Source organism: Spermophilus citellus (genome assembly GCF_964194105.1).
Source record: "Spermophilus citellus genome assembly, chromosome: 17".
In the NCBI taxonomy this organism is placed as follows: Eukaryota; Metazoa; Chordata; class Mammalia; order Rodentia; family Sciuridae; genus Spermophilus; species Spermophilus citellus.
Window position 1 is genome coordinate 40,193,474 of NC_138199.1, and position 24,928 is coordinate 40,218,401.

Here is a 24,928-nt window from a genome sequence, read left to right on the forward strand (position 1 = left end):
GTAAGATTATTTCAACTAAAGCTCTTCCAAAAACTTCTGTCAGAATCTACTTTTATTTATTGAAAGAACTGAGCCTTTTTCCTTCCTAACATGAAAAACACATTTTAAATATTAGACACAGTTTTTTAAATGGTTATAGGAAGTTTCAGTAAGATAATTAACAAGTACCTGTTGATTGCCTGTGCTTTGCAATAGATAACCTAAAAGCAGTATTTCTATGTGTGCATGTGTGTATACATGCACACAAGCACATGCACGCTAATAACATCCTTAATTTCACGACTATAGAAATTAAAATCCCAAAAGGTGGTAGCTTTTGTGATTGGAGTTGATTAGGCACGAACCCTAAACCAAAAAACAGCCCACCCGCTGTCCTACCTCTAGGATTAGCAAGTTCAGTGGGCCGTGGATCTCCTGCTTGTCCTACTGCTGAGGACTGGGAACATTTTTGTGCATTTCTAGGAGGGACTGTATAAGTCCCTCCTTACCATCACAAAGTGCCACAAAATCAGTTGACAATAATTGCAGGCACCAGGGCTGCGAACTAATTCTCTGATTTTTCAGACATTCCTACTCACAGGTCAACCCCTGTATTCAAAGCAAATAACTGAATCATCAGTGTTCACCATAAAAACTACTGGACCACATTGGACTTTGCAGATATTTCGGAGGATGTGGCAGTTGTTAGGATTTTCCCTTCTGCAGATGAAAAATCTGCAACTCGGAGAGAAGAACTCTGCCCCATCTGCTTGCACCTAGTGATCTTTTACCTTGCAAGGCTGTGGCAGGAGGAGCTGGCAGTGAGTGTCTGGGCCCCTCAGGTCCCTTTCCCAATGCTGAAATTTTCTAATTTCAGGGAGGGGTGGGCAACCTCTGTCCTGGGTCAGCTACCCTCTTCCTATCCTAAGCAAACCTGGGAGCTGAAAATGCCACTTTCACAGAGGCCAGGGTGACAGTCCCTGCCTCACACAACCACCAGGCTGCTTTGATTTTCCCATAGAATCTTCTGTCCTGTCTTTCTACAGCCTCTGAGTTGAAATGGTGTTCCCCATACCCTGGGAAAGGTCACCATGTCTTGGCCTCCTGAGAGTAAGAATATCTGTTCTCCCTAATGCCTGATGTGGCAGCACAAAAGATCCAGTATTTAGTCTTTTTATTATTTTTTCAGTCTTACCTCTCCAGCTTCCTGAATCCCTTCCCCACTCTCAAAATGGGAGAAGATGATCCCTGTAATCAGACTTTCTCACTTCCTCAAGGTATAGCTTCTGGCTTGGTCTTGCCAAAGACTCGGGGCTTCTCTGGTTATTATCCTTGAATGCCTGCTGCTCCTAAAATGCCTCCTCTTGCCTCAAGACCAGGTTCCTCAAGGACAGGGTAGGGACGAAGAGCTTGAGAAGAAGATTAACATTAAACAGGGATGAGAGGTGGGAGGGAAAGGGAGTGAGAAAGGAAATCGCATGGAAATGGAAGGTGATCCTCAGGGTTTTACAAAATTACATATAAGAGGAAATGAGGGGTAAGAGAAGAATAATACAAGTAGAAGAAATGATTTACAGTAGAGGGGGTAGAGAGAGAAATGGGGAGGGGAGGGGAGGGGAGGGGAGGGGGGATAGTAGAGAATAGGATAGACAGCAGAATACATCAGACACTAGAATGGCAATATGTATATCAATGGAAGTGTAACTGATGTGATACAGCAATTTGTATACAGGGTAAAAATGGGAGTTCATAACCCACTTGAATCAAACTGTGAAATATGATATATTAAGAACTATGTAATGTTTTGAACGACCAACAATAAAAATAAAATAAAAATAGATTTTAGGGGTTGGAGAATGAGTTCAATGGCAGATCACTCATCACTGAAAATAAACAAAACGGATTCAATAATAAGAAAAAAAAAAAAAAAAGACCAGGTTCCTTGGCCAACATTGTCACCATCCAAGGAATTTAGCCAGGAACCTAGGGCCTTTCCTTTGCTTTCTCTAAATGGGCCTGGTTTTTTTCTTCTTTCTACAACATTTACAAAAATGCTTTCAGTGTCTTCTCTCAGCACTCCTCGGTGGCTGCATGCACTCTCTCTGTGGTCACAGCAGGTAGGCCAGCAGGCTCTCTGTAGGCATCTGCCATGTTCCACACCAGGCTGGGGAAGAATAAGTAAGCCCTGGTTCCCACCTTTGAAGAGATGATAGCCCTGAAGGAGGCAATAGCGCTGACCTAGAGGTCTGTTCTCTGACTCCTAATCCCAGCTTCCCACCAGGGCCCGTCAGATGCACTGGACAAAGCAGAGGTCAGTCTTATTCAACTGCCCACAGGGCGTGTTCTTTCTAAGATGCAAAAAAAGAAACTCTAAACTTCTCAGCAATGGATGTCCTTATTGCTGAGGGTGGGAGAAGAGAGTAAGCCCCCCGACACACAGGGCCTCTCAGAGACAGAGCCCAGTCCCACAAGCAGCCCTGCTCAGGACGGGAGGGAGCAGCTACTGAGACTGTGGGAGAGTGGTGGCTGCAGCAGGGGTGGCCTTGTGGGTGTTGCTATTTGTGTCTCAGTTCAGTGTCAGATTGCCTGTTCCTAGCTATTTTCCACTGGTAGGAAAGGCCAAATCTGAGAGTCCTTTCAGTTTCCAACACCCAGCTACTGCCTCTGGGAAGAATGTTTGTTTTTCCTTTTTGGTGGGATTTGGAAGCTGTCATCAAGAAGTGGGGGAAGTGTGACCCTAGGCCTTTCCCTCTCTGGGTTCAATTTCCTCCTCTCTTAGACGATGGAGAGGGAACCAGTAAATATGGTAAGCGTTAGCCTCCTATCCCGTGGAGTGCTGGCCACTGTCCTACTAAGGACTTTGCACTAAGCACTTTGTATCACCTCACTTACCCTCACAGCAGCAACCGGGGCCACCCAGGAGGCTCCTGTGCTTCAGACTCTGCTTGCCACCTAAGTGTCTGCTGATCCTCACAGCCCTGGCAGGTAGACAGATGGCCTCTCCAACTTTCAAACAGAGAAATAAAAGACTTGAAGTAAGATCATAACCAAATGATGTGGGGTTAAAGAGGGGTATCTAGGAAGAGCACCCAGTTCTTCACATCCTGCTGGTCTCTCCTGACAAAAGATGACCCGCCCTTTTCACAAAGTACAAGTTCCCCAGGGAAGAAGGGAACTTCCGTTTTCAAGGAGGGTCTGCTCTGACTGTTGTCTCACATTCATAGTCAGAAAGTGCCTGGGGTCTCCACATTCACACCAGGCTCCTTGCCCTTCAGCTTCCCCACCACCATGCAATGACCCCCACCTCTGTCGAGTCTGCTCTTTAGGCGCCTCCTCTGTGACGCCTTCCCTAATCATGTGTCTCTCTCCTGTCTGTGCCACCTGCTCACAGGACACGCAGCCATGGGCAAGTAGCATCTGTTGCCTTTTCCATTAACTGCCAATGGCAGGTTCCCGTCTATGTGCCACAGGGGATAGGACCAGCTCTGGTGGTCCCTTCAGCCCCTCCCTCACCTATAGTGACATCAGTTTTGTCTAGACCCAATTCTGGTTCTTTGGGTCAAGGATTCATCTCTGTTACCTTTAACCACTGCCTGGAAGCTGAGCCCAGCATCCAGCACTGAGACAAGAGCCAAGCTGAGCCTCAGTTAATGTTTGTTGAATGACTGGATGGGCTTTTTGTGTCCTCAGAGAGGTAAATGAAAGCCAGGCAAAGCAATGGGAATAATTGTTATACTGAAAAGACATACTTGTTAGTTTCGGGCCAGGTCTCAGCTCTGATTTTTTTCTCTCTCCCCCACCCCCTCTCTTCTTCTCTCCTCTGGAAGCTGAAGCAAGATGTAGAACTGTAATGGGACTTAAGGGCTGCAAATCTCCTTGCACATTTCCTAGTTCCCCAAAGTCTATTTTACCTCCTTTACCAAGGTGCACTGATACTTGTCAATAAGGAGGAAGTGCCGGTGTGACCTCCTTGGTGATCCTTCCTAGTCTCCTTTCCAGGTGTTTACCCCATCACGGAAGTGAGAGTGACTGGGGAAAACATAGAGGCTTGGACAACCAGTGGGGGAGGCTGTCAGACCCCAGAGCTAGGGCCCTGGTCTGAAGCATTAACACAGGTCAATGGTTAACCAAAGGGAGGATTTTTCTCAGTGCCTCCTTCTCTGCCAGAGAACTCGCCTTTAATCATTGGCCCTTCTGTGAGGTGTGAACAAGAGGAGTGCAGGCATGGATGGTTAAGTGCCCACCTTTTCCTTCTGCCCTCACCTTTTCAGAAGGTGGTGGGTCTCACACAGACCAGCCCCCAGGTACCATGGCTGGAAGGAGGGGCAGACGCACACGGACACAGAAAGCAAAGTTGAAAATGACTCCTGACCTCTCAGAAAGTGGCGCCTTGGCTCTGAGATTCAAGAATGAGAGCAAGAAGGCCAAGCCACACAGCAGCCTGATTGCATTTAACAGAGGACATCTTAGAGTGCCCACACCAGAAACCGCTGCCCTACCTCTGACTTTTGGAGATTTCTGCTCTCTTTCCTGTTCCTAAGGACCTGCAGGCCCACTGCCTAAGACATTTTTAAGTTTGCTAACAGAATATCTCCGTGCCAGGCTGCCTAGACCTCCCGGGTTGCCCCCACATGCGTCTTATGTAGTGTAACTCCATGCTTGCAGTTCCATCCCTCTGTGCATTTAATGGAGTTTGGGGAGAATCACCATCCGGTTGCTTCATTTGTTCAGGCTGATTTTTTCTATTTTGTGCCCCCTGTGCTCATTTTACTGGTACCATCCACTCATCTCCAGACCCGGCTGGCCAGGACCAGTATGCCATCTCCACTTTGATGTGTATTCCTGCTTGGTGCAGTCCTTAGAGTGGGTTGGGGAAGTAGAGGCCAAGCCTTCCAGGGATCCTGCCTCCATTAGCAGGGGTTGGTCCTTGGAAGGCTTGGCGCATCTTTGGTTTCATACTTTATTCATCCCCAAGCCACTGAGAGCTAAATATGAGCATATCGTTAATGCACTCGAGCACATCTCCATGATCCTTCCCCTAAGCAGCCTAGCCACTCTGCCAAGCAGCTTTGAACTTCAGACCTGATTCTTAAATCCATGGAATCCAAGAGGGGGAAGAGAACCTGAGGGGCCACCTGAGAAGCCAGCTTTGCCTCCACCTCCTTCCCTACTCCAGACCTGCGCCGCAGGCCTGGAATTAGAAACTTGGTTGACTGGACTTGGGAGGAGGAAGAAGGGAAGGGTGACAGCAGTTCAGGCTACTGAGAAATCTCTAAAGCCCAGATACACCGCGCCTCGGAACAGACCGTGACCACCACCTGCAAAGCTCTCAGTGGTCAAACCTGATTTTGATATCTACTCAACCTGTGCTCTTAAAAGTCCATTGTGTGATCCTCTTTAAAGAAATATTTTATTTTCAATACAGACCCAGCCCTTGAAGTAGCAGTAAAAAACATCACCCCTGAGAAACACATGGCTGGGAAGTGTTTGGGTATGTAACCTGCCTTGGCCCACACGGAGGGCTCTGTCCCGCTGCTCTCTGCGTCCTCGAGTGGGTGCCCTCTTACCCGCTGTGGGCTTCTGGAGACACTGGAGTGAAGGCGAGAGGTCACCTCAGACAGGAGGTGCCTTCTGCAAGGGACTGCTGTGGGATGGGGAGTAGTTGCTGTCCTTCACCCAACAAGAGTTTCTTTGAGAATGCCACTCCCTGCCCCCCACTCTGAAGATGGAAGTCAAATTTTCGGACTCTGCTGTGCAGAGCAGAGAGGTCACTAGGCTCTAATGCATTTACCATTGACTGCCCCTCTTGTAGTGCGTCTATTAGTGAGTAATTTGATTTGTACCTATTCATTTGCAGTCCCTGCAGGAGCCTGGAGCTGGCCCCTGGTATAATTGGTGCTGTCTCTATTTTTACATCATTAGATTAGCCCCGACTCCTGGCCACTTGTTGTCTGCGCTTGTCTGTCCATTTATACAACCTAATGTAACACAAAATTCATTACTGATCACATTACTTTCAACTCTGAAGCTAGCCTCGTGATAAACATTTGGTTAACCCCTTCCTACCCACGGGAGGGCTGACAGAACAAATGCACTTCTACTCGACAGGCAAATCGATATCTTAATACACCAAAGTGGAATTGCATTTCTAGATTTGTTATTCCTCCTGGAGGAGCAAATGGAAAGGCTCATCTGAGCAAGCTGAATTGAATAATGAATAGCGCCCCGGCACCAGCAGCCAGTCTGTGGAAGCAGCACAAAGGCACACCCAGCACGGGCCCAGCCTCTCTCATCTGGGCAGGCGGCAGGGCAGCAGCTCACCCAGATCCCGGTTCTCTCCCCACGGCCACCTGTGGGCTTGACAGCACAGGTTGGGACCCTCTGGGGGTCAGACACCTGGCCTGACTCCATTCCTTTTGCTAGGTTTGGCCTAGGACAACTGGACCAAGAAGTGGGTTGGTTTCCTTAAAACCTTATTCACTAATGTAAAGGCTCCCAGACGCGTGACAGTGACACTAGGTGCCACCGGTTAAATCCATTGCTAAGCCTTCATATTTGAAAACAGTTATAAAAACTGTTCGTGTTTAGAGCCAGGTCAATGAAACCAGGATCGTTTGGTTCTCATGAGCCTCTGTGTGTGTGCACGTACACACTCATGTGCACGTGTGCGCTCTCTCCCTGGGTAAGCATTCCTTGGCACATGAATGCCATGTGTGCCTCTATGTAGTTCCTGTCCTCTGGTAGGAGTGTTTGTGAGGAGCAAGTGCTAACACGGGAACTGGCCAGGAGTCTTAAAGGGACCTCAGCACGGCTTTATTGAATCTTGACTATTTTGCCCTGCCCCCCCTTGTTCAGCCCACACCCACAATAAGTCATTAACTCACAAGATAGTATGTTTCAAAAGAAAAAATGCCCCCACTTATTAAGAAATACTCATAAAGCCTGTACCACAGTGATTAGAAAAATAGGCATAGAGGAAATAGAATGGAACCCATTACCATGAAAGTCATAAATCCCTAAGTAAAAAGAAAGCATAAACTGGAGACTCTTGGGTGGGAAGGGAAGCTGGGAAAAGCAGCCCATCCCGGGAACATTCTGCTTGACCTTGTGGAAGTCCTGAGTAGGAGGCTGAGGAGAGGCGCCGGGGAGGCACTGAAGCTGAGGTTAGTGGTTAGTGAGTGTCCTTCCAATTGACAGGACACCCTCCCTCTCAGAGAGAACTGAACCTTGGACTCTGCTGTCCCTTCACCTGTTCAGAGCCCTCACAGGCCAGAAATGACAAGCACTCCTGTGAGACATGGAGTCCTAGGGAGTCCTTGAGAGGGCTCTGAAGCCACTCTTGTCCTTGTCTGTAGATGGTTCCTCCTCCCTGTATGGGGGGTGGGGAGTAAGAAGTTTGGCAGAATTACCTCACTCTGCCCTGGTCAGGCCAGGGCACGGGCAGCTCCTTGTCCCAAAGTCTCCAGAATCATAGCTCCCAAGCACTTCCCGTTGTGAGAAGCTGTGAAGAAAGGTGTCCCTGTGGTGGGGTACTATAATACCCCCATTATCTCAGCAGTAGAAGGAATCTGGTGTCACTGAGGTGAGCCCTGGCACAGTGGCTATCTCCTCAAGGTTGGGGGAGACCCTTTCAGGAAGAGTGGGGTCAGGACCCTCCCCCAGCCAACCACCCCTTAGAGTGCTGACTCTGCTCAGCTTCGGCCTCCACTGGTAACCCTCTCAGTGGCTGAGTGGAGCAGGGTGGGGGCCTCTGCCTGCCCCACGCTGGCCCCATGAACTCTAGAAAACAGATAAGAGCCCAGAACAGGACAAACCAGTGGCAGGGAAGAGAGCGAGTCTGCGGGCAGAATGAGGGGCTGTGATTTCTTAACCTCGTTGGAAAAGGGGGAAAGCCACATCTTACCAAGCTCTTCCGCTGCGTCGTAGAGAATTTAATTACGTTTGGACATTTGAATGAGAACCAGATGCGGCTCTGGCCCCGACGGCCAGCAACGTTCAAAGCACAGTGTCTCTCCTGTGGCCTGCAGGCCCTGTGCTATCTCACAAGGCTGCAGGCTAGCTCAGGAGGTCCCCTGCCTGGGAGCTGGGGTGGGGGTTTCCAAGCTTCGTGGCTGGACTTCAGGGGACCGGCAGGTCAAAGCCAGTTGCCAGGCACCTGGTTCCCAGGGAGATTTTCCAAGCTCTGTTTCCTCTTCTGAACCACAGGCCGTGGGCATGAGTGCCGTGTCTGAGACTCCTCCTGGCCCCTCATTAGAACCCAACACAAAGAAGTCAAGTCAAAGCCCCCAGCTGGACACCCGCCAAGCCCATAGGCATGTCGGCTGTGCTGCTCAGCTCTCCGTCAGCCTGAAAAGGCCGAGGCTCTGTCCTCAGTATTGTGTTAAGGACCTGGAGCTAGGAAAGATGGTCAGCTCCCCCAGATGAGCTGTGCGGCTGCAGGGGCCCCTACTGCTGGAGAATCTCCCATCCAGTGTCTCTACACGCACTGTGCCTCTTGGCGCCCCATCACACTCTCTTCTCATTAGAGGTTTACACACCCAGTGAGGTCCCCAGAGCACATCCTCCCCGTCAACAGATGCCGAAGCAGATGAGAAGCAAAGTGATTTGCCCAGGTCATTCAGCACGTCTGTGACAGCACGGGGCCAGAGCAATGTCTCAGCCTCCTCCGCAGCCCTTGTCCTCCTGACCATCCACAGGGAGCTCGGTCAGGGCTTTTCCTGCATCTCATTGACTTGAGGCCTGGCTTCAGCCAGTCATCAGACCCCTCAGACCTGCAGGTGTGAGCTGGGTCAGCTTAGCTGTTTTTGTCCCCACATATAGTATGCTGTGACAGGATCTACTCTGCCTTGGCCAGGACTTAAGAGTTCTAATATGATGGACTCTGAGAGGGTCACAGGGCATAAGGTACCAACCAAGGTAGTCTGGACAGGTGATCTTTCTGCCATCTCCTTTGAAGCTGAGACTTGGGGAGGCTTGGGTGGTGTGAGTTTCCTGGGAGTGGAGCGTGACTGATTCAATTCTTTCCCTGCCTAGGATTGAGGTGGCAGTCTGGATGTTGTTGGGAGGGGACCTAGGAAAAGGAGCCAGACCCTAACCTGGCCAGTGTTTCAAAGGCTGTGAAGGAGAGTCCAGGGCTCTGCTTGGAACTCTGTGCCCTGCATGTGTATGTATGCGCACGTGCATACACACAGACACACACACACACACAGTGGCAGCTCCAGCAGAGAGGGGATAGGGGTCATAAGAGACAGGCCTGGTGAACATGGGGCAGGACTCAGAGTGGCCTCCCTCCTGATCTCCTGAGTGCTCATTCTTCAGCGTCCCTCCCTCCCACTCTCTTTGCTACTTTTATTGCCCCATATTCCAACATCTCCTATCTGGGCCCACAAGGGATTTGAAGATCTAAGCTACTTCCCACTGTCTAATGGCCTGCTGAAGTGAACAGGGTTCCTAGGAGCCTGAGAACCTTTCCTCTTTGGCTGTCAGAGGGCAGAGGGGATGTGGAAGAAGGAGTCGTGCATTTTGCCCAATTTCTCTGGGTGGAGACTAAGGAACAGAGTGGCCTTCGCTTGCCCATCTCACAGTCTGCTTCATCATCATCCTTTCCTAGTGTTGATCACCACTTTTACCTTCTAGGGTCAGGGATACCCAGAAGCATCTGAAGTCTTCTAGGTCTCAGGTCTCCCCTTGTGGCCAAGAGAAGCAGTTCCCAGATTCCTCAGCTGAAAGCAGCCAAGATTTATAATCACTGTTGGCAGCTGATGGTGGAGGCAGGGGTGGCAGGAGAGGCTGTGGAGTCTTGACTTCATTCCGTCATGATGTTCTGGCCACAGTACCTGAAGGAGTCATGAACAAAAGCTGGGCAAGGAGAAGGAGTATACTTGGCAGGCCCCATGGGTTGAAAGAGACTCCAGCCAGGAAGGACCCAAGCTGCAGCCCTTGGGCAGGTGTCGCAAGCACTCAGGAGTGCTAGGCTGTGTGTGGTGAGACACCAGAAGTCTGTGGCATCGGTTGGCCAGGGGTCTGAACTCAGACCCTGGGTGGTAAGCCCAAGAGAGCGCAGGCCAGAGCCAGGCCTGCTTCTCATCTGCTTCCTGGTTCCAGCAGCACAAAGCAGGATTCCTGTGATCAGAATAGGAGGAGCCTTTTCATCCTCACATCAGCTTCCAGAAGCTGCCCCTTCCCATGCCTGGCAAGGGAACAAAAGCCCCTCCCTGCTGGGGGAGAAAGATGACTCCTGTCTCAGACCTCTCTAGCCTCAGCCCCAGCCTCCCAAGACCTCCTGGGAGTGGACAAAGAGAACCCCTAGTCTGTTGGCATCGCTGTAAGTTCTGAAGCCTGAGTTAGATTCCTGAGGGGGAAGCCTGGAGAGGGCCTGAGGAGGGAAGGCGTAGGAGAGCCAGGCGGCTCAAAGGTGGGTATGCAGAGTTCCAGAAAAGTGAGGCCTCCCTGTAGGCTGCCTCCTTTAACTGCTGCACTTTTAACCTCCTGAAAAGTGCCTTGGGGGCTGAGGCTGGCTCCTGCCTGAGTGTGGTCTCTGACAGTGGGGTAGTCTAAGCTTGCTCCATCCGGGTCTCTCTGAACAGGCCCCCACTTCCTCAGACATTCTCCAAGAGACAGTAGCAGTTTCTAGACCCTGGACTGGTATAAGACAAGCAGCCCCTAGCCATGTCTTCCAGGGTCACCTTTTTTAGCTAGCATCTGGGCCAGCTCTCCAGGTTCTAGCCCCAGGAAGCTTCTGACCCTGCTTAGCCCCCACAAGATGCACTCATGCCTCCCCATCCCCTAGCCCTTCTCTCTTCAAGTGCCATTTTGCATAGCTGGTTCCAGGGTCTGTAAGCAGGCCTCTTGCTGACAAAATTGCTTGCTTAGGACAGACCCCATTTGAACCAATTTGCAGGACTTATTGACAGTCCTGTGGTCCCCTGGTGTCTTTACCATATACCAAGGGAAGATGCTGAAAATTCTAACTCCTTTTTTTTTTTAATATTTATTTTTTAGTTGTAGTTGAACACAACACCTTTATGTTATTTATTTATTTTTATGTGGTGCTGAGGATCGAACCCAGGGCCTCACATGTGTTAGATGAGCACTCTACTGCTGAGCTACAACCCCAGCCCTAAAAATTCTACCTTCTTAAGGAGAGGACTACACACACAGACACACCTGACTCCCTACCCAAAACCCTCAAGCAGAAGGGTTGTTTTGTCTGTTGCATTCCTCTGAGCCAGGCAGTGGGCAAGACAGAGCAGTGTGGCTGGCCACTCTATGTTTTTCTTTTCAAAAGGGGAAAAAAAAAAACAATGCCAACAGCCTAGCCCCAGGCAAGGGTCTCAGCCATAGCCCCTTCTAATGTGGGAGAACTGGGAGGTAGATGCAGGAGAGAAAAATCAATGCATGTCAACAGGGCTGGAAATTTATTTTCCATCTTGGAAGAGGGTGTTAGCAAAGAGGAAGGAGGGAAATGAAAAGCTGTAAACACATATCTGCCATCTACCTCCCTAGGCTATTTCTAGATTAAAAAGAATCTGCCCCAGGCTCCATTGGGGGGCTGAGGTGGTAGGGGCCTGGGTGGCAGAGGCACCTGCTGGGGAAGGAGACAGGGGAGGGACCTTGAAGTCCTGTGGATAATCGCAATGACTAATTCGATTGCAACAATAATAGTAACTCACATTTGCTGACTGGAATCTTTAAGCACTTTGTGATGCGCTCTACATGCATTATTTAATTTCATTCTTACAACCAGGCTATGAAGCAGACATTGTTAGCCTCACATTCAGGAACCTTGAGGCACAGAGACTTGAGTAATTTGCCCAGTCTCCCAGAAGCAGATGGCGGGAGCCTGCACTCTCAGTCTCTTCCCTAGACTGTTTCCACTAACCTGCGCAGAACCTTCCACTAACCTCCGCCCACCTCCTCATCCTGGTAGAGGCTGTGGGTGGGGAGTGGACAGTCGGAGCAAGCCTCCCCCACCCCAGCATAGCCGGAAGTGGGCGTGCCTATGGGACAGGCAGCCTCCTCTCACAAGATCTAATCCCACTCCCACCAGGCAGCGTGGGTGGTTAGTTTAGGACTGGGGTGTGCGGCTGCGGCCAGGGCCCAATAAAAGTGCTCTGCTAATCCCTTTAATGAGCAGCATCTTGACGCTCCAGAGCAAGGCTGGCTGGAGCCTTGGAGGAAACTGGAGGGGTCAGGCAGTAGGCGCTGCTCCTTTTGTGGTGGCGGAAGTGCCAGGGCTGCCCCGAGGCTGAGCCTGAGCCCGCGCCCAGGCACCCTCTTCCCAAACACGCACAGCACTGCTCTCCCTGACCCCCAGAAACAGACTTTGTTCTAAATCCCCTAGAGAGATTCTCCACGGTGCCCCCAGGGTCTGAGGGTTGGCCTGTCCAATGAACACCCAGGCCAAGGTTGGACTTCAAAGTGTGGGCCTCTGCTGGGGTCCCCTGCCCACTTGGGCTTCCCCAGCTTGTCCCAGCTCTCACTCGGGCCTTGTGCCCTCAGCAGCTCACACCCTTGCCAGGGAATGAGGGAATCAGAGACCACAGTGTTCGGTTATGTGGCTGGTGTACCATCTGCCCCCAGGAGCATCTCTGCCATGGTCAGGGAGGCGAGGCGCCCCACTGCGTGGTGAGGGGCAGGGGGATATTCAGTTGTAGGCAGTCATGTTCTACTTCCTCAGACTGAGCATGACCCTCCCTTGTGTCTTCCTCCACATACACTCCCAGGTAACCAGGGTCACTTGTACCTAAGTCCAGCCACCTCTCTCTGCTCCTCTGATACCTTTGAAGTTTGGCAGGCTGTGCATGTGGTAGAATGAAATGAGGATCCAACTTTCTCATCCCTTTGCTTTGTAAGAGCAGAGACTCCTCCCTTTTCGTTGCTGTTTCTCCCTTTGTCTCTACCCCGTGTGGCAGGCCCATCCCAGCCCATGATGTGGAGGGGCAGCTGTGGTGCAAAGCCAGTTTTCCAGGAAGAGGCATCAGGGATGGGTGAATATAATCAGTGGTGGGGCCAGGTTTAATGGTGCCTGGGGCTGTCAGGGTCGTGTGTCCTTCCCTGGGACCACTTCCCCTCAGGTGGTAACAAACCCCAAGACCAGTGGCTTCCTCTTCAACCTTGGTTTTGCTCTCTGGAAGTTGGGGATTTGGCACCCACCTCCCAGGAGCACCAAGCCCCTGGAGAATGTGAGGTCACATTCAGATTTTCTTATGTCTGGTCCAGGCATTTCTCTGGGGATTACTCCTCATCCCCTGCCCCGACCTCAGGACTGCAGAACAAGCTCTCTTAGAGCTCACTTTCCCCAACAGCCAGAACCTCCATGCCTCTATCGGGGAGGCTGATGGGAATGCTCCTCCAATCGCAGAGTCACCAACCTGCTCTCCTGGGCCCCAGCAGGTTTCTGGTGGTCTCTTCCACAAGTTTATCTCCATACCAGGAGAGCTGCCCAAAGATGGGGGACTTGGGGATGGGGACGAGGGCAGCAGCCTGTGCTGGCTGCAAAGTCAAAAGGTCCAAGGTGTCACTGGAAACTGGGCAGCTTATCTCCTCCCCTCTTCCTCTCCCCAAAACCTACCTGCATGGGGCCTCATCTGGCACTGCATGGACCATAGGTTCCCGTCTTCCGCCCTTCCCAAAACTGTTCTCATGCTCAATGTGTGACTCCTCTTCCCCCACCCCCCATGCTGAAAGGGTCACAACAGTTCCATCTCTGGGACTCTCAAGACCTGTCAGTCTCCAGATGTTCACATATGCATGTCACTGTCCTTGATTGCAGGATTCTGCTGCCAGCTTACCCTTTTCCCAGTGTGACACCCCCATGCCTCCTCACACCCTCTCCACCTGCTTGCAGAGATCAGTGTACTTCTCGATCATTGTCCATATCTTTTCCAAAAAGATTCCTCAATGCTTTTCTTTTCAAAAGGGAAAAAAAAAGGAAAAAAAAAACAATGCCAACAGCCCAGCGTCCGTGAGCAACCCAACAGTAACAAAGCATGTGTTCGGGATGGAGGAAGGTAAGGCCACATGTTTCCATTTGCCGCTTGCTCCTAGGGCTGGGCAGCTGGGATGACTCCAAGGGGGGATCCTGCGTGCACCCCTCCTTCATGCCCTGTTCTCACATGCTCATTCTTCTGTCTTCAGTGGAAAGAAGAGACAAGGGGTTTGACAGAGGCACAAAGGAAAGTACCTAGGAGACTATCCCAGGACCTTTTCCTAGTGCTTTATGCTGGAAAATGGCTTCCCAGCTTCTCTTCCATGCCATTCATTCATTCATTCATTCATTCATTCCACAAGTGATTTTTGAGCACCAGCTATTTTCTAGGCTGTAGTTTTGCTGCTGGAGAATACAGAGTTAAGGCACAGACACCCCTACCCCAGGGCTCTGCACCTGGAAGGAAACACACACTTGGGAGCACTGGAGGGCCTACCTAGGAGTCAGCAAGGAGGCTGGTGGGGCACGGTGGGTTCTGCATGGGAACAGGAAGTACTCAACAGAGGAGCAGACACCCATGCAATGCTTGGGAAAATGAGCAAACACTCTGGGGCCCAGGGAGCCTGGCAGGCTTTTCAGTTACAGGAAGTCGCAGGAGCCCAGGTCCAAGGGCCTAGAGCTGTCTACTCAGGTTCCTTACTTGGGTTCCTCAGAACAGTGTGGAATGCTGGGAGGCGGAGCATACAAGGCTGTTTGGTAGAGCTGGGGAGGTTAGACCTTATCCTGGGGACCATGAGGGTTCACTGATGGTCTTTAAGCAGATGAAAAGCAAAAGAGATTTGTGCACAGATCACTGTGCCTTGCTGTAGGGGTAGGTGCGAGGGTGAGGTCTGGAGGTCAGGAGCCCAGGTGGGCAACACCAGGGCAGAGGCAGTGATGAGGTGTACAGGAAACAAGTCAGCAGAGCCCTGGTTACCCCAGGATGTGGGGGTGAGGGAGAGGCATGCCCATCTCCCTCTTACCCAGGCCTAAGCAAGGAGAAAATTTTGAGCTAGGAAGCTCAGGCTGTACCTGGCCCCCAGAGCAGCAAATTCATGTTATAGTCACATGATGAATGGGGGATGCGTCCGCTCAGATGTGTGGTGGGGTCACTGAGGGTGTTGCTGGGGACTGACACCAAGGGTGGTGCAGTCCCACGCTTGGTCCTGGGCTACAATTTCCTCCTCACCTTCCTTAGTGTGGATGTGTCGCATTTTGCATCAAGACTGTTGGGACTGTCCCTCTGCTCGGAAACAGGGCCACTCTTCCCCATACTAGTGGCCTTTTCTGCTTCTTTCTTCCTCAGCCTGGTGTCCAGATCTCAAGGAAGCCCGTGCTTTTCTTGCTCCTGCCATACTCTTCTCTTGCCCTCCTGGCCCTGCTGTCAGCGCCCCCTAGTGCCAGGACAGCCGCGCAGGAGGGCATGGGCCTCTGAAACCAAGTGGTAACCTCAGAGGTCTCCCCCAAACTCTTGGCTTGCTTGTAGCTAAAGAAGGGAATGGAGGGTCTCTCTTGGAGTCTGAAGCTTTCCTATAGAATGTCCAGGGTCTACTCTTTGCTTTTCCATCCTCTCCCTCTTGTGGTGTGATAGCCTGTACCCAGGTTAGGGTGGTACTGAAGAATGAGTAACCTCCTGCCTTGTTTTTTATTCATACCCAGATATCTCTTGACTTTCCCAGGATCAAAGCCCTAAGGGCAACTGGTGTCTCTTGGAGATCAGGGACTACAGCCAGGCCCTCAGCCTACGTCCACAGTCCCACTCCTTCCACTGCCTGCAAACTGCTGAGAGATAGCCAGTGTCCCTACATGCTCATGTCCCAGACTAGGCCCAGGTCCACACAAAGCTGTGCAGTGCAAGTGCCCCTAACATCTGACCCAGGTGCCTTCCTTGTTCCTGCCCCACTCTGTGGCTGCGGCTGCTGGGCAGCCTCGGTGCTTGTCAGGGATAGGTGGCCTCCAGAGCAGGAGGGTCAGTGGTTATAAAGTTCCTGGCAAACTGGTGATGACCAGCCCAGGAGTGAAGACCACAACACACTCATTCCCTCACCAAAGCTGTACTTTGTATGGTGGAGTGGGGGCCATGCACCTGGAGCAGGTGCAGGCTAGAGATCAAGGTCTCAAGCCAGACCAGGCAAGTGTAATGTTGGGCACACCATGTTGTTTCTGGTGCCTGCTTTGAGGTGGATAGGCAAGACCCCATAGTCACAGGCTGGTGTGCCTTGGAGAAGCCTAGGCTGCAGGCCGTATCTCAGGCAGGGGAAGACTCTAGAGACTGTCCAGGCATGTGTGTGCCCACACGAAAGAACTAACAAGGAACAGAACCCAGTCATCTGCAGAAAGCCAAGAAGTGCTTCCTTTCTCCTTGGATTCAACAAGCAGGGATCCTGCTCCCAACTCCTTACCCCATTGCTGTCTTGGGTGGATCAGTTAAGGTGCTAATAGTTGAATGAAATGATTCAGACTGCCGAATTCAAGATGGCAGTATGGATGTGCAGAGGCCAGGGAAGGAGAGGAGCTAGGTGCTTCCTGCATGCTTTACAAGTTGGCTAAACATGTCCATTTTGAGAGGCCTTTAGGAGATTTGAAGGCTGAGAGGAAGGGAGAAGGGAAGCACTCAGGCAAGTAGAGACCCTCTCTCCTTGGGAATAGGGCCCCCTCTAGCCAAGCATTCCCTCCTACAGGAAAACAGGACACTTTCCAGAAGGTATCAAGGCCTGACCAGCAGACAAATTGTGTGGGTGAGAACGAGCGAACAAATAATGGCTAAACTGGGGCAGAAGCTCCAGGGCCAGGTGGGACCGGAAAGAAGAAATAGAAACAGATTAGGCTGGGAAGCTGCAGTCCTGGCTTCTCGTCACCTGTAGATCCAGGAATGCAGACGCTGTGGAGCTGGAGGAGCATGCTGGCTGAGCATGAGTATGTGCGCAGGCACTGGCCCATGCCCCATGAATAACAGTGTTGTCGACCATCAGTGTGGCAGAATTTATGGCCTAACAGGCTTCCCCACAATGAGGAAAAGAAAAGACTAAGGTCTAAAATGAGTCTGCCAGCCAAGGGGGCTTCTCCATTCCCTGGCTGAGCCTCTCTGTGACCTGAGCTGCCACCTGGCCCTTCTGGGGAGCAGGTAGGAGCTCCCCTGCAGAAGGATGTGAGTGGACCCAGAATGGTGCCTCAAGGTGAGCAGCCTGGCCCAGGGTCTGCCTGCTCCCCCTGCTCCCTCCTCTGACCAGGCCTGGCCCTCTGCTCTGTCTTGCAGAACTTCAGCGAGAGGGAAGCATCGAGACTCTGAGTAACAGCTCAGGTTCCACCAGCGGCAGCATCCCCAGAAATTTTGATGGCTACCGATCTCCGCTCCCCACCAATGAGAGCCAGCCCCTCAGCCTCTTTCCCACCGGCTTCCCATAGGTACCAGCAACCTGCTTCCAACTGGCCGGCCCACTCACCCACTGGAGGGAGGGGGAGAAGCCCCCCTCTGGTCCTGCCCTTCAGTCTGCTCCTCTTTCATCAACCACGTTCCCCAAGCTTAGTGACAACAGTCCCCCATCCTACCTGGATTGAGAAGAGACCCTTCTGTAAAGCACCTCAGCGCATCCTGACCTCTACTGTTCCCGTCAGTGGGGGCTGTGGCCAAGAAAGACTGCGGAAGCTCAGTCCCCTTCTCCATTTGCACATGATGTCCTGCATTGGATCCGCTTTTGTATTTTCTAACCATACCCACAGGGGCCTGGAACAGTGGCCAGATCTTGGGGCCTGAGTGGGGAGAGGGTGGATGGTCCAGCTGGGTATTTTGGCCCTGAGTGGATAGTCTCAGCCCCAGCCCACTTCAGGCTGTGATACACACAGCGTCCCTTGCTCAGCTCCCCTCCAGTATGGGGTGAACTGAGGCCCAGAGTAATAGGGGAGGATGCTTTCCCCATCAACTCATGGGAAGAATTTATCTTTCTTATCTTTAAGCCCTTTTACCCTGGTCCTGTGCTGTTCAGTGAAGGAAACTGCCGTTACTGAGGCCCTGTTGAAAAGTGCACGTCTTGTCCAATAAATCACGCTGCAATTGGTGTCCATTCCTGAGTTATTAGGGTCAGGGTCCTCGCCAAATGCTCAACAGAGTACTGTGAGCTTGACCATGTGCCCCGGCTCCCAGTGTACCCCACATGTGCTACCGTGGGGAAGCCAGTGAGGGGCAGGCAAGGGGAGGAGGATCTGCTCTGAAGTTGGGGTGGGGCCTAATTTTAGTCCATTCTTCAAACTCTTTGCCTCTTACCAGAGCAAGTGAGTTCTGGGGGCACCAGGCATGGACCCTCCCTGTTGGAGGCCATCAAGGCCTGACCTGTATGTTGGTTACTGAGAAGAGAGCTTGGTTAAGACCCTGGCCTTGCCTTCAGGACACCTTCAGATTGCCTCTTTTCAAGGTCAGAAGATGGGAGGGCAGCTAGGTGAGAGTGGGTATCCCATGAAACCTGGCTGGGACCTCAGATGGCAAGTCCTGATTGTGTTCCCTCCCTCTTCCCTAAGTGAATGGTGACGAGGAGAAGAGGTGAGTGAATGAGAAGGTGTTGAGCAGAGCAATTGAGGCCAGTTCTAATCCCTCTTCCCTGGCCCACACTTCTGAGAGATCCCATCGAGACCTTGGAGGATTGAAGGAAACCACTGAGCCAGGTGTGGTTTGAGGTGGAGTTTAATGGAACAGTTGTAGAAGGGTTGTGTTCACAGACGAGCAGAACTTCCCACCTTTCTCCTGGGCCCCTGCCCCCTTCACAAACCCCATCCCACTCCTGGTGCCTGAGAAGAGACTTAATCTGCATTCCCCTCCATGAGGTCATTTGGGCATGTGGGAAGAAGACACCCGCATCACACTAGACTCTGTAGGCTGAGGAGATGGTCCCTCCTGCCTGGGTTCCTGTGGAGTGAGAAACCCTGAGCCAGAGTGAGGTGTTCTGGAAGTACAAGGAGGCCTGGGCACAGCCAGTGGCAGGTGCTGCAGGAGTGATAGCTTGTCCCCATTTGCGCTGCACTGGAGACACTGACATGCCAGGCATGGCCCCAGCCCCCAGCTAAAGTAGCATTTCAGTCAAAAGGGAAGAGGATGTCACCAGGCTGCCTGTGTATACTGCCTGTGGCCTGGCTCTCTGGGGCTGTGAACAGAAGTTCTAGGAAGCATGAGCCCCTTTGTCCCCACCCCGGGGCATGTGGATAGGGCGAAGACCTTGCTCCCGGGAGCTCTCAGCCATGCAGGGAACCAGCAGAGCACCTTGGAGTCAGGAGTCCTCCCTGGCCCAGCCCTTCCCCTCCAGTGGGGGCAAAACAGCTGTGGCCTCCTCCAGTCAAGGAAAGTGGTGGGTGTAGGGCTGGACTTGCTGGCTGAGCTTGCAGGACAATCTGGTTATTCATCTGCTCACAGTCAGGGCAACTCTTGGAGTATGTGGGGGAAGGGGAAGGATCAGAAAGCCCAGATAAGCTGGCCCCATGGCGGCTGCCACTGGAGCTCAGGTTATCAGAAAGGCCCTGGGCCTGGCCCCTGGCTAATTGGGGAGGTTATAGACCCTGCCATAGCCAGTAATCAGCTGGAAGTGTGATCTGGGCCCCAGGGCAGGGGACCTTACAGCCCCCTGGAGCAGCCAGCCTCCTACCTCTAAAGATAACTCCAGGGCAATCTCCACCCCCTCCCCAATAGTCCCAACAGACCTTACGATAGCATCACCTACAAGGTCATCAGAACTTGAATCTAATTATGGCTGGACCAGGTGACCTTGAGGAAGCCATGGGATCTTTCTGATTCTCACAGCACATTCAATGGGCAAAATACTATGGACTCAATCTGATGGAGGGAAAATATCTTCAGGATCCTGGAGTGGCAACTCAAAAGGAACAGCACTGTTTGGGGTTGACTTGAGAAAAAAAAATATCCAGTGGTCCCAAGGCAAATTCACGCACACAGACACAAATATTAGGACCAGCTTTTCAGGAGGCATGCAGAAGTCAAGTCAGGCAGCTACCATTCTGCAGCTGGGGTTGGTTTCTCAATGCTCATCTTTTATTTTCACAGATGGGAGAATCTCTAAACTACAAAACTCTTTGGTCCCTGTTTTGCAGATGACAAGCCTGAGAAAGGCAGGGCTTTGCCTAAGTCAGAGCCATACAGCTAGCCAGCTAAACCCTGTCTATACCTTGCTGCTTCCCATGCCCCAGCCAGTTCCCTTACAAGGGCCCAAATCTGACCTGAGCTCCCTGTCCTGTGCCCCCACATAATCTTGGACTCATCCTACTAACCCCAATGCCTTCCTTACCCCTTCAAGCTTCCAGGTCAGGGCCCCTGTATAACTGGGAAGGCAGTGCTCTCCTACAGACCTAGACCTGGAAGCTCTAAGGAGAAAAGGAGAGAGCATCCTTGTATTCAAAACAAGACCTCAGGAGGGTGGAGATCCTGGAGTGTCAGTGTGACCTTGCTCTATGAGCATAAGAAGGCAGCTTGGCAGCAATGTCATCACCACCTTCTAATAAGGAGTGACTTTGGGCTTGCTCCTTTACTGTCCCAGGATTCCATTACAGCTCTGCCACCAGTAGTCACATGGCCTTGGGTGAATTACTGCACCTCTGGGCTTCAGGGTCCTCATCTGTGAAGGCAAAGGTGAGGGAAGAAGGGATCAGGAGCAATAGAACTGAAGCAGGCCAAGGGAAAGCTGCTGGTCAGAAAGGCAAAAGGGTGTTTGCAGGCAGGAGGCGACAAGCCAGGCCAGGCTTGGTAGCTCATTGGCGGGCGAGGGGTAGGGTGGGCAGAGATGGCGCAGCCGGAGCCCAGATTGTGCTGCCCACAAAGCTGCTCCAGAGAATCCCTGTCCCACTGCCTGCGAATCAAGAGCCTGGTGAGCACTAGCTGACTAGCCCCGCCCCTCTGTCGCAGGTGGGCTCATCCTAGGGGCCCAGTGGGTCCTTCCGGGCTTCACCCACTCTATCAAGCCACTCAGAGGAATGCGGGTTCACGTCCCCGCGATCCCAGACACCCCCACCTTTGCTCGTCCACGCATACGCAGGTTCAAGACGCGCACCTCACTTCTGTCCTAAGCGCACAGCTGCGACCCGCGAAACCGCGGCCCAGAGCAGTAAGTAGTCCGCAGTTCCTAGGGTAACAAGATCCCCAAACTCTGAGGAAGGCGCTTGAAGTCCAGAGGAGGCACGGCCTGGATTCCAGGCCGCACTCTCTGTCTCAGGTGCAGAGCGACGCCCCTCGAGGGCCAGCCAGATCCATTCCGCCCCATAACAGCCAGGCTGGGCCTCGCCTTCCCATGAGCCTGAAAGACAAGGGACCTGGGCCACACAGACCATGGCTACGGAGGCACTTCCCAGAGCCTAACTAGAGGAAGTGGTTCCGCAGCCAGTCCTAGCACAAGACCGCAGCCACACCGCGACCAGAAGGGGGTCTAGCCGCCTGCTCTTCCCGCGTCCCCCGCCCCATCCCAGTCAGTTGGCCCGACTCTGCGCGGGGTAATTGGGGCGGGAGGGAGGCGACTGGCGGGCGGCGGCTCCAGAGAGACTGCGCGCCTGTCAGCCGCAATTTGTTTAAGTGGACGGGACAGGCCGGGCCGCTGCGGGATGGGGTCACCGAGGCCGCGGCCCACACCCCGGCCAGACCCGGGACCGCGGGGGAGCCCAGCTGGGCCGCTAAACCGGGCTGGCTGGCGCCAAGTCTCCTAGAGGCGCGGGTCTGGCACAGAAACGGTGGATGGGAAGCAACTCACGGGAGTGTCTTCATTCACCCCCTACACGCGCGCGAGCGTTGCTCTCCCCACCTACACACACACACACACACACACACACACACACACACACACACATGCACGCACACAGACGACGTCAAGACGCACCGAGCAGCACCGCCAAAGCTTGTCATACTCATTGGACCACACAGGCCACCCGAGCTTAGCCGAGGGACATTCATATACCCCAGAGCGCCTAAGTGCTTGGTTATCCCAGGATCACTCCTGTGCCCGGGTTACTCGCACGCACACTTATCTGTCCCCTCTGCCACACGACCACACATCCTTCAGCGTCCCCGCCATCCACTCCACGCGGGCTCATGCAAATTTACGCCCGCAGGAACCCCTGCGACTTTGAGGATCAACCCGAGGGAGATCCCAGCAGTGTTCCTGGACCGGCGAGAAGTTACAGGGCTAAAAGACCGACGGACAGCCTAGCCAGACTCAGGAGAGCAGCCCCATTCGGCCCAGGCTGCCCCTGACCCCCGCGATTTCCTTGTTGCGGGAAAAGCGGAGAGTACTGACCGCGCGCCACAGGCCCGAGGTCGCGAGGCCCGCGCCCGCCGACGCCGGGGCCCAAGACCGCCTGGAAGAGGGGAGGGGCGGCTGAGCGCGCGTCCCCCGCCCGTCTGCGGGGCCGGACCGATGCGAAGTGACAGGGGCCGGAGCTTTGTTGTGGAGCCTCGGCCGCCTGGCGCCAGCCGCCCCCGCCCGTGTCCTCCCCCTCCAGCCCCAGGCGGCCCGCGAGGCGCCCCCCGGGGCCTCTTAAAGAGACACGCACACTCGGCCCCGGGGACTCCCCCAGGGGCGCTGGTTCCTGGGAAGGGTAAGGGGGGGGGGAGACACAGGAGGGGGAGGGGCGGAGCGGGAGCTGGGAGCCTAACGGCGCCGCTCCAGGGACTGACTGGGCCCCCCCAGCGCCAGTGTTCGAAGATCCAGGGATATTCCTAGCTGGCGTGTTTGGCTTGGGGGGGCGGGATTGCGGGGGGGGGGGCAGATCAGTATAGAATCTTGACAGCGGCTGTATCAGGACCTCCGGGTAATTGCCAGAGAGTGGGGCGGGGCAAATGGTGGGATCCTTGACTGGCGAAAGAGCCTGTGACCGCTGCAGGGCAGATCCATGGCTCCGTAGGTGAGATAGCGGTACCCAGATGCAGCCGCTGCACTGTCGCCACCGGATTTCCTGGGCAAATAATCCAAACCTGCGTATTCCAGACTCCCAGGTCCTCGGACCCCTGGACCAGTTACGAACTCAACTCAGGAAAATGTCCAAAATGAACAGACTTAGACGTACACTCATTCGAACAAGTACGAAAGTAAACGTTCACGCGCGCACGCATATATACGACTTTACAAATGTTTTCACGGTTTTAAGGCCCATGTCTAAGAAAGTTGTCCTGGCTATTATTTGGTCACCTCACCGGCCGCGCAAATGTGTCCACACACATTCCTCCCTGAGGGGCTATATCCCGTCAAAGTTGGAGCCTATGCAAAGCTGCAATGGATCCTGCCCCAGCTTCCTATGCTGGGCAGCTGATAGCCGAAGATTCCCTATGGCAAAGAAGGCACTAAGAGTGGAAGGACCTAGCTAAGACAGAGGTCTTGAAGAAAATCCTGTGGGGCTGACACCCACGTGTGTGGAGCTTGAGGAATTACGAGGGCCCCCAAACTAGCTCAGGAAAGAAGAAAAAAGGTCGCGGAAGCCAAACCGCTCCAGCAGGTCCCAACCCCGCACTGCCCGGGGCGATCGGCCATAACACTGCAATTTGAGCTTTCAGCTACAAGGTGCCCTGCGATCGGTACTCACAGTGGGCAGGCAGGCAGGATGCCTTGGTCACTGTTGGATGTGGGATGTACGCACCCACCATGAGGGCATAGGGCCAGTGAGAGCAGAACTCACTTGTATTGGTTGTGCGAGAGGGAGTGTCACCCGTGGCTACTGCATACTTCTTGTCTTTCAGAACAAGACTCCAGGAATCAGCCCAAGGGTCCACGCCAAAGCCGGATTTGAGGCACGTGTGTGGTCACTTTACTCTCCCTGGGCACACCTTGAGTTATGACTCTCGCTGTGCGTATAGGGCACCACACTGGGCGACACACACACACACACACACACACACACACACACACACACGAGCGCGCGCGTACTGCAGTGTAAGGGGCGAATACTGGAGCTGCCAGAAGACGGATGACGAAAACTGATCGCGGAGGGGTGGGTTTCAGCCACAGGTGTTCAGACACCTCGACTCCCTCACGCATTACTCAGTACTCCTGAACTTGGGAGATCTGAGATTCTGAAAGACAGAAACAAACTATAGAAAAGTGGCTGCAAGCAGAGAAAGAATGCCAGTGTTTCGGAAGAGGGAGACTTGCGTCTCCAGTACCGGATGCGGCGAAAATTCGTTCGGAGAATCCCAGGTCTAGAATCAGCCCCGCGCGCTGCCACCCTGTGCTCAGAGGAAGGTGCGCTCACCGTCCCGGTCCCGAGGACACGCTCTTGCGGTCGCCGAGGACTCAGGGCTGGGTCGAGAACACTGGGCTGAATCCAGGGCTCCCCGGGAATTCGAGGTTCCTCCTGAGTCTTCCTGTGAGTCGAGGCGCGAGGCAGGCGGACCCCGCGTTTCCCCAGAGCAAGGCCGCGTCCCGCTCCCGCCCGGCGATTCCCATCAGGGCTTTGCCGTGACTCCACTCACCGGCTCCCGCCACCTGGGTTCTGATCCGGGGCCTCAGCCGCCCGAACCTCCCGACTTGCCCGCCCACCGGTCTGGGTTTCCAGTGACCGCAGCCTCCCTCCGGAGCACAGGGACCCGGGGCGGCGACCGGGAGCAGGGTCGGAGGCCAGGTTGGGGCGAGGCCAGAGTGGCGGGGCTTCCGGGCGCCGGAGAAGGAGGGCGCCCCCTCTCATCTCTGGGACGTGTTAATGCTTTGCACTTGGGGCCGGCATGCGGCTAGGGGTCCTTCCCCAATGCCCTAGGACCCTGGCGCCCCCAGCCTCAGGCCCTTTCGGCGGGTCAGGTCGGCCCTTCACGCTTACCAGTCCCAGCGCAGGCAGCCGCGGGCGCGGGCGGCCGGGTGGGGACCAGGCCAGGGGGAGGGGTCTCAGGGCCCGCCGGCCTGTCATTGGTTAATATTTTATTCTGTTGACATGTTTTCTTACTGCTGAGGCTTCCGACACCTTCTCCCCGGCCCCCCCCTCCCGGCCGGAGCTTGGCCTGAGCTGTCAAAACCC

General features: G+C 53.5%; 2 protein-coding genes and 1 long non-coding RNA gene across 8 annotated transcripts in view; 1 reads left to right on the forward strand and 2 right to left on the reverse strand.

The window, feature by feature from the left end:
* Positions 1–18,004, forward strand: part of BCAS3 (BCAS3 microtubule associated cell migration factor) — a 633,828-nt gene extending 615,824 nt beyond the window's left edge. For 2 of the 6 annotated variants that reach the window (XM_081270282.1, XM_081270284.1), the window contains 3 exons: positions 5,405–5,470; positions 13,901–13,991; positions 17,205–18,004. In XM_081270282.1, the coding sequence (XP_081126408.1) occupies positions 5,405–5,470; positions 13,901–13,991; positions 17,205–17,241 (194 nt within the window). In that variant the 3' untranslated portion in view covers positions 17,242–18,004. The remainder of the gene's footprint in view (positions 1–5,404; positions 5,471–13,900; positions 13,992–17,204) is intronic. The other 4 variants (XM_081270283.1, XM_081270286.1, XM_081270287.1 and 1 more) reach the window with 3 other exon arrangements.
* On the reverse strand, positions 1,640–24,311 carry LOC308635687. The gene is made up of 3 exons (XR_014019235.1): positions 24,173–24,311; positions 2,872–2,985; positions 1,640–2,143 (listed from the first exon to the last, which is right to left on the reverse strand). It is a non-coding gene; the product is annotated as an uncharacterized lncRNA (long non-coding RNA).
* Positions 18,462–23,567, reverse strand: LOC308635483 (uncharacterized protein; the record flags this gene model as incomplete). The annotated part of the gene is made up of 3 exons (XM_081269916.1): positions 18,462–20,559; positions 22,225–22,950; positions 23,507–23,567. 3 exons carry the CDS (start codon positions 23,565–23,567, stop codon positions 20,510–20,512), a joined length of 837 nt encoding a protein of 278 aa, XP_081126042.1. The 3' UTR covers positions 18,462–20,509.
* Positions 24,312–24,928: the final 617 nt, after the last annotated feature.